This window comes from Chlorocebus sabaeus, chromosome 11 (assembly GCF_047675955.1).
Source record: "Chlorocebus sabaeus isolate Y175 chromosome 11, mChlSab1.0.hap1, whole genome shotgun sequence".
Classification (NCBI taxonomy): Eukaryota; Metazoa; Chordata; class Mammalia; order Primates; family Cercopithecidae; genus Chlorocebus; species Chlorocebus sabaeus.
The window spans coordinates 10024010-10033259 of NC_132914.1; the positions used below are offsets into that span (position 1 = coordinate 10024010).

General features: G+C 48.1%; 1 protein-coding gene across 6 annotated transcripts in view; it reads right to left on the bottom strand.

Moving 5' to 3' along the window:
- Nucleotides 1-9250, bottom strand: part of DDX11 (DEAD/H-box helicase 11) — a 30814-nt gene that overhangs the window by 21328 nt on the left and 236 nt on the right. For 3 of the 6 annotated variants that reach the window (XM_007967552.3, XM_007967551.3, XM_007967549.3), the window contains exon 2: nt 4634-4781. In XM_007967552.3, coding sequence (XP_007965743.3) covers nt 4634-4777 — 144 coding nt within the window. In that variant the 5' untranslated portion in view covers nt 4778-4781. Of the gene's footprint in view, nt 1-4633; nt 4782-6886; nt 6947-9250 lie in introns of all 6 variants that reach the window. The other 3 variants (XM_037995148.2, XM_037995146.2, XM_037995147.2) reach the window with 3 other exon arrangements.

A 9250-nucleotide genomic window follows, 5' to 3' on the forward strand; every position in this document is an offset into this window, starting at 1 on the left:
CTGGGACTATAGGTGTGCGCCTCCGCACACAGACTGGAAAACACTACTCTTGACTTAAGCCCAGAATTTTCCATGAGCCTGATTGAATTGTATTCCTCCAAATTCCTATGTTGAAGTCCTAACCCCCAGTGTCTGAGAATGTGGCCTTATCTGGAAATAGGACCATCACAAATGCAATCAGTTAAGATGAGACTACTAGGACGGGCCCCAGCCTGAAGGGCGAACATCCTTATTAGAAAGGGGACACGTGGATGCAGACATGCGCAGAAGGCAGGCGATGTGACGACACCCAAGAAGACGCCACCCATAAGCCAAGGAAAGGGCCGGAAGAGATCTTTCCCTCAGAAGGGCCCAGGCATGCGGACACCTTGATCTCAGCCTCCAGCCTCCAGCGCTGCGGGACGTCAGTTTCTGTTGTTTAAGCCCCAGTGTGTGAAGCTTTCCTCTGGCAGCTCCAAGGAACCAATACAGTTCTTCCAGAGAGGACCCTTCAGGGAGCACCACAAAGAGGTGGCCCTGGTGTCCACAGGGGGACTCAGCTCAGGGGAGTCTCTGGAGGAGCCCATGCCTTCTGCTCAGGCAGTCAGCTCTTCCAGCCTGCTGAACCCAGAGGGGATCTCAGAGTATCCGGGGCGGGGTGAAATACCTGGTTTGACCAGGGTTGGGTCAGCAGCGCAGCACAGGAGTCAGAGTCTCAAACTCCACAGCCAGGCGCCAGGGTTCCAGCTGCCTTCCCAACCTGCAGCTCTGTGGCTCAGGCTGGCCTCACTACGCTTGTTTCCACGAGTGCAGAAATGGGAATGGCAACAGTAGCACCCTCCTCATAGAAATGGTGCAAGCAGGACATTAACACACATGAAAGGCCAAATCCTCTCGATTAGAGGATTACCTGGCAAATAACAAGTGTGCAGTTTGAGTCAGCTAACTTTTTGCTATCGTTAAGTAATAATAATACAATTATTAATAGCATTATTCTGGGATATGGGATCTATTAGTTTTCATCAGAATGTTGAAAGGCCCTGGGATAGGATAGAATGACACTGCTGACAAATGGATGGATCTCATATTTTTACAAAAGCCCCGTATGTACCATTTCCCTCAGCTTTTGATAGAAAGTAAACGGCAGAGAGTTCCAGGCAGCACTTCCCAGCAGCACCTGGAGGGCGGCTCTTCTGTGCTGCCTGTGACATTGGAAGCAGTCAGCTTCAGCTCTCACTGGGCTGGGAGACACAATGGTTAGAAAGCCAGTGCCCTCCATCTGAAAGTGAGCTGAGGAAGTTCCTGAGGGCATGGTCAAAGCTATCTTTCAAAAACAACCGTGGGTACACTCCGGCACAACAACAAAAGAATAACTGAGGCCCGTGGTTTTCTACATCCAGTAACGAGACCACAAAACTTTGAGACTGGAAAATGTTAAAAGGATGCATAACCAAAGGCTCACCTTCCTGGGGTATCATCCCAGATAACACAGTAAAATGATTTATGCCAAGATAAGCAAATTCATTCACTCTGAACACCTGCTGGTTGTAGCAAGCATGGCGCTCAGAGCTGAGGACACAAAGGTGCAGAGCCCCTAGTAAGAGGTCACAGGCCCACATGTAACATACAATTCGAGGGCATCACAGATCCCTGCAAAGCATGCACTCCAGGTTCAAGGACTCCCAGAACTGCAGTGTTACACAAGGCACAGCACACACCAAGCTGTAATGGTGACTCCACTTCATAGACCGATACACAGCTTAAAAGGTGACTATCAAGGATAAACAGTATCTCAGGCAGCTAAGTATCTCAGGGCACCTGTGCATCCAAGGCGGGGAAGGGCATGGTAGGTACAACCGGTAACAAAAACCCCACTCAGGGTGTCCCACAGCATGGCTGCTCCTGTGGGCCGCAGGACAGCCGGGACAGGAGAAAACACTCTATTCAGAAGATGATTTAGAAGACAGAAGAATGTCAAAGGTAATAAAGCCACAGGGTACGTTCCCAGAGCGTGCGCACAAGATGAGGCTATAGAACCAGAAACATCGACAATTAAAGACTGAGCAGAAGAAGACGACGCGGAAGCCTGGAGCGCAGAAGAGTGAGATGGAAAGACCTGAGAGGGAGAAGATGGGTTGTCAGGCTACACAAGGTGAAAGGGGTCAGGTGCAGTGGCTCATGCCTGTAATCCCAGCACTATGGGAGGCCAAGGCAGGAGGATTGCTTGAGCCCAGGGGTTTAAGACCACCGGCCTGAGCAGCCTAGTGAGATCTCATTTCTACAAATTAAAAAATCAGCCAGGTGTGATGGTGCACACCTATAGTCCCAGCTGCTCAGGAGGCTGAGGTGGGAGGATCACTTGACACCAGAAGGTCGAATGATCCATGCAGTGAACCATGATCTTAACACGGCACTCTGCCCTGGGCAGCAGAGCGACACCCTGCCTCTAAAATTAAAATAAACAAGGCAGAATGAACATGCACTCAACTGTGTTCCAAAGCACACTAAAATTAACCAAAGTAATATGGAGGCTTACATCCACAAAAATAAAGAAAGTGGAAGGAGTCATATGTTTTAGGAGAGAGGGAAAGAAGACAGAGACGTGGAAGTGATTTGGCAGAGACACTCAGGCCCAAGTGTCCCCAGAGATCTCCCCTATTCACTCTCAGAAAGACTCAGGAAGTGATAGGAAAGGCAGGTCACTGAAAACAAAGGGACAGATTGAAATTCTTTCCAAGAACAGTTAGATACCCAGGTTGCAATCCCTGCTCCTGCTCCTTGCAGAAGACAGGAAGTGGGCTTTCAGTGGAAGCTGAGCTGGGAGAGCCCTGGAGGCAACAGGCAGAGTGAGGAGGCAAGGGGGAAGGGGAGGAGGGCCAGGCTGAAAGCAGGCACTGAGGGGGACTCTCCACCTGGAGCCTCTTCCCCAGACCACCTCTAGGAAGACTGGCTGCCAGATTTCAGCGCTTGTACTTGCTGGGCCAGAGCTTAGAGGCACCTGCGCTGGAGAGACCGAAGACTCTAGGGAAAATCCCACAGATGTGCTGGCAACTGGAGGCCCCCAACAAAGGAGCCCAGTCTGGCAGCCGCAGCCAGCCTGCCCTGCAGACTCAGTCTTTCTGTACCCTGTTCTTCAGCATACACAGGCAGTCCAGGATCGCCAGACATTTGAGGAAAGCCTCCAAATGGACATATACCCTGCTGTGGTGTGGGTGCGGCTGTAACTCATACTGAAATCTGTCAAGTCGGTCTGAGGAGCAACTAATTCAAAAGACAGGGAAAGGATTGAGGATGAAGGATAGAGGAGGGCTCCAAGGTAAAAATGGAATTGGTCATCTGCTGTGGACTAAATTGTATCCCCACCAAAATGCATGTTAAAAAAATGTTTGCAAAGAACAAAAACAAAAGAAGCTGTGTATGGTGGTATGCACCAGCCACTAGCTACTTTAGAGGCTGAGAGGCGAGGATCGCCTGAGTTCGAGACCAGCCTGGGCCACACAGTGAGACTCCCCATCTTAACAAACATATGTTGAAATCCCAACCCTGCCACGGGACTATGCTACAGATCCAGCCTTTAAGGGTAAAGGAGGTCATAAGGGAGCAGCAGTAAGGGAGCAGCCCTTGTCCTTATAAAAAAGAAAGACACAAAAGATCTGTTTTTCTCTTCCTCTTTTTTGCTTGCTCTACAGCCAGAAGGCAGCCATCTGCAAGCCGGGAAGAGACCCCCTCCCCAGAACCAGAACCCTGCCGGAACCTTGATCTTCAACTTTCCAGCCTCCAGAATGGTGAGAAATAAATTCCTGTTAAGTCACCCGGTCTATGGTATTTTACTATGGCAGTCCTGGCCGACTAAGACAGGAATTTTCTGTATGGAAAATTGTATTGAGAGGCCACTGGATGATGTGGGAGGAACTGGCATAGGTATATTAAAAACTGAACTAACTTTAAAAAGGCACTTATTAACTCTGAAAAAACAGAGTATTAAGACATATTGTTCAAGACAAAATTATGCTCAAAATGTAATCATAACACACTGGTTCACTCAGCAGACACTAAAACTTAGAATTATATTTGAAGGATGGGGAAAGAGAGGGAAAAGAGTTTGTAAGAAAGCCGTATCATCTACCATAATAGGAAGGCACCAATGACTTCAGCCTAATTTTTCTCGGACCATGGAGCTATGTTTAAGACTTTAGGCCGGGCACAGTGGCTCACGCCTGTAATCCCAGCATTTTGGGAGGCCGAGGCGGGCAGATCACAAGGTCAGGAGATAGAGATCATCCTGGCTAACACAGTGAAACCCCGTCTCTACTAAAAATACAAAAAAATTAGCCGGGCGCGGTGGCGGGCGCCTGTAGTCCCAGCTACTCGGGGGGCTGAGGCAGGAGAATGGTGTGAACCCGGAAGGCGGAGCTTTCAGTGAGCAGAGATCCTGCCACTGCTCTCCAGCCTGGGCCACAGAGTGAGACTCCGTCTCACAAAAAAAAAAAAAAAAAAAGACTTTAATAGAGGAAGTGACTATTACCCAGAAAGATAAACTGAGACTACTCTGCCCAACTTCAAACTATGAAAATCTCCAGACAGGCAAACAAGAAAAGCTGGCACGGCTGCCGTTAGGTTGTCTTTATCAGTATCTCTCACTATTCATACTCACAGTGCCAGTTGGACTCTCAAATATCCCAATCTTGCCAGCCTCCAAAACCCGGTAAAGCTCTGCCATGAAGTCTTCCTGGATGGAATAGGGTGTGAAGGGAAAAGGAAAATGGATGGTACCAACTTTCTGTGTTTCATTAGCCATGGACCTACGAAAAATAAATACAACATGTTAGCTCTCTCATGGTCCAGGAAGAAGTGGCTTGAAATCTGCAGCAGGATCTAAGAGCAGTTTCCACACTTGTTACCAAATTTTTCTGGGAAGCAGAGACCATGTTCTTTCCATCCTTCGCAGGTCCGCATGAGGCCATACCAGAATCACGCAATCCACCTAGCGACATGTAACGAACGCCTCTAGCAGAATGCAGATTGGGAAAGCCCCTAAATAGAATCTCCCCTGCCATTTCACCGTGGCTCCCACACCTTTCTAATGCCTCTACAAAAGGCTTAGAGCTCTCTTCTCAAAGACGAGCACCCCTAGGATCTAGGGTGTTGCTTATAATTACTTTCTTCTCCCACTTCTCTGCAATGCACATTCACAAGCCGAAGTTACTTCACTTTATCCCGTTGTGAAGTCCTGGAAAATCATGACTCACAGGCAGAGGACCACGAGCACAGTTTGTTTGGATGGCGCAAGTTAACGTACACATCCTTATAAGTATCTTTAGTTTGCTTCTTAGTTCATCCTAGCCTCCATTTCCGGCACCAGCCAGAGCCGCCTCCTACTAATTTTTCTGGCCTCAAGACGTATGAACTTTCTGTTTGCCTCCAGACAGGAGAGCTCTCTTCACATCACGGAGCTCTGGCTGGAACAGCTTCCCAGTACTGAGACCAGGCATTTCTCTTTCCTTGTTAGGCTAAGGGCTAAGAAAAACTCTGCTCCACGTTGACAACATCTTTTTTTTCTCCTCTTCTGAATCTAACTATCTCTGAGATAGTGTTTACCTCTCCTTTCTTCCTTGAATCACCATCTGGAGGCCTGACTCTTCCATCCTGGTTCCCACGTCTCTCTCTTTAGAATTCGCTTCTCCAAGCTATTTGCCAGGTCTGTCTCTTCTAAGTACAAATGTTAGGAAGTCCCAAACCTATTTTATTAATATTAATAGATCGAGAGTCCATCTTTATAACTTTGGCCTTAATAAGAGTAGTGACAGTGTTACTGTATTTATGAGGGGAAAGGTAGCTGCCACGATGCTCTTCGGTTTAGGTGCAATTAACACCACTACAGATTGGTGGCAGTTTATGGATTTGCACAAGAGGAGAGAACTCACAGAACTAGCACTATTTTATGCTCTTTCTTTACGGAGGTGTATCTGGCTGTTTTGTCAGACATTCTGGGGACAAGAAAAAATGAAAAGAGAAAAACATGACTACAGAGGTAGAGGAATAATTACAAGAAGGGTAATTAAAAAACACTATGACAATTCAATCCCGAGAGAGGGGTATGGACTAAAAAAGCTTTAACACATGAAGGAAGGGGAAGAACGGTACCTAACAAATTTTGAGGATCTGCTATGTGTTAAACACTCTACAGGGTCTTTTGCTTTTCTTATCTCATTTAATATGGCCGGGCGCAATGGCTGAAGCCTGTAATCCCAGCTCTTTGGGAGGCCGAGACGGGCTGATCACAAGGTCAGAAGATCAAGACCATCCTGGCTAACACGGTGAAACCCCGTCTTTACTAAAAAATACAAAAAACTAGCCGGGCATGGTGGCGGGCACCTGTAGTCCCAGCTACTCGGGAGGCTGAGGCAGGGGAATGGCGTGAACCCGGGAGGCGGAGCTTGCAGTGAGCTGAGATCCGGCCACTGCTCTCCAGTCTGGGCGACAGAGCGAGACTCCATCTCAAAAAAAAAAAAAAAAAAAATCTGTACAACACTATAAGGATACAGCTATCGGATACTGATTCTTATAGAAATTAATTGCTCAAAGTCACAGCTAAAAAGTGGAAAACCAGGGATTCGAATTTAGGTCCAAATGACTGTGCTTTAGTGAAGCTCATCCGGTTGCAAGAGATATCCAGCATAAGTAAAGGGAGGCTCACTGAAAGGAGGTTCACAAACTGAGAGTAAGAACTGAAACTATCTGGGAAAGCCAAAAACAGAAGCAGACTAAAGCGGCAAGGGAGCTCAGACTTCAAGACAGCTCCAGGAACGTCACCAGCAATACACACCCACGGGGTTCACTCTCCTGCTCAGCCGGGTGCCGGACACGCCACAATCTCACTCCCTCGGCGCCCTCGGTTTCTGCTTACCCCACACTTGAGCTTGCACGTGGCCTCGTCAGCCTCTGGACCTTTCAGCTTCGGCTCCCACTGCCAAATAAAAAGTCTCGGTGTCTCCCTGTTCTGAATCCCAAGAAAAAAAGCTGACCAGCAGCTCCTCTCCAGACAGAACACTGGTCAGCCTGATACTGGTCAGGCTCCCAGCCTCATCTACTCAGCTCGGGTCTTACACTTGCTGCTCCCCTTGGCCTGGAGAAGGAGGGGTCCTCAATATCCAGGCCTCAGCTCAGGCTCACCTCCTCAGAGAAGGCTCTCCGGCTGTCTGGCCACTGGACAGGGGTCAAACACCACCCCCACTCCTCAACCCCTAGCTTGCTCTAAGTCACTTTTTAAAAATCACATTACTCTGTATTTAACTTATTTATAGCTCTTAGCACCATCTGAACCTATTTATTCTTCCTCACTGGAATATAAGTTCCATACATAGAGGAACCTGGTCTGTCTTGTTCTTCTCTGGCTCCAGGACTCAGAATGAGGTGCTTCAACACCTCATAGGCATTCAACAAAACTGTGATGAACGAATGAGTAGCCAGCCAGACATGCGGGCTGTATAAATAAAGGTTTCTGTTCCAAGGCTGGGTAATGGAGGTCCCATGACTTCAATACCTATCTAGTTAAATGGCCAGTTCTTTAATGGTTTCGAACCGTTTTCACACAATCCCACAACAACCCTATGTGGTCAGTATTTTTATAAGCTCTATTTTATAAAGAAAGAAACTGAGATGCAGTAAACTTAAGTGACTTGCCCAAGGTCACTCAGCAAGTGCCTGAACTCAGGATTTAAACCACATCTGCCAGATGGCCACGGCACCTGAAGCTTTGTATCTCCTCACTTTTCCTCCCACCAGGGTAAGTGGGATAAAAAAGACAGACTTGGTTACCAAACTCTTAGAATGACAATACTAAACAATACAGAAGAAACATTAAGTATTATTTCATTTCCCCGTCAGTGGTAATTATAGATCTCATTATTCCAGAAGCAGCACAGGCTAAATCATAGAGGTTTAGATAAATCTGAGTAAAACGGATTCACTAAGCCAGATGAAAAACATTTGCAGTGACTTGTTCAGCCCTCTTCAGGTTGGTTGTGTGGACGGCGGACAACCATCACCTCCCAGTGCCAAGGCACACAGCAGGACAGCAAATCTCATGCTCAATAAACGAGGTAAGAGTTGTGAAAGCACTTCAGAAACATATTGGTTCTTTTCTTTCTTTTATTTTTTTTTTTGAGACGGAGTCTTGCTCTGTGGCCCAGGCTGGAGTGCAATGGTGCGACCTCGGCTCACTGCAAGCTCCGCCTCCCGGGTTCACGTCATTCTCCTGCCTCAGCCTCCCAAGTAGCTGGGACTACAGGCACCCGCTACCAGGCCCGGCTAATTTTTTTGTATTTTTAGTAGGGACGGTGTTTCACCGGGTTAGCCAGGATGGTCTCGATCTCCTGACCTCGTGATCCGCCCGCCTCGGCCTCCCAAAGTGCTGGGATTACAGGCGTGAGGCACCGCGCCCGGCACATATTAGTTCTTAAAGTGTTCATTTTCTTCGGTCCCCAATTATCACTCATTACTGAGTACAGACTATTGCTGTTGGCTCAGTTGTGTCCTTCCCACATTGATCTTGGACGTCCCAGCCTCTGGGACTGTGAGCAAACACATTTCTGTGTCTAAGCCACCCAGTTTATGGTCTTTTGTTATGGCAGCCGGGGCAGACCAAGACAACTATGTGGCAGGTACTACCTACCATATGGCCCTAAAATGTTTTAACTTCACACACCTGGAAAGCACCACAGCCCCAAGAGGAAAGCTTTTCCGCACTGCTGTTAAGCCAGGGCCACACACTGCAGTGCTGTGGTGCTCCGCCAGCTGGAGGATGGCCTGGCCCATTCCCACCACATTCCCACCTTGCTCTGGCCCTGTCTCCCCTCCCACCTGCATCCTGGGCTTGCACCCCGTGCGAAACCAACCAGCTGCTTATGAGCATTTAAGTCCACGTTTATGACACTTCCGTCAACAATCTGGTCAACTGCACTCATCCCTGGCCTCTGTACTGTACCCTGCTCCGCCTCGATTCCGGCCCTAAGGGAAGCTAGAGCCATGGAGCCCTTAACTTTATTGGCTCTGGGCTCAGATTGCCAAGTTTAGGATCCCAGCTGTATCCTTGCTAAAGTTAGTATCTCTGGGACTCAGTTTCTGCATCTGTAAGAGACAGGTGGGTCACAGTGCTCACTCACTGCTGTAGTGTCTTATCTACCTAAGATAATCCATGAAAAGCTCAACATAGCTGGGCCAAATGTAAGACCCAGACGCGTGGCTGCTGTTAATACTGACTCCTGCGCAC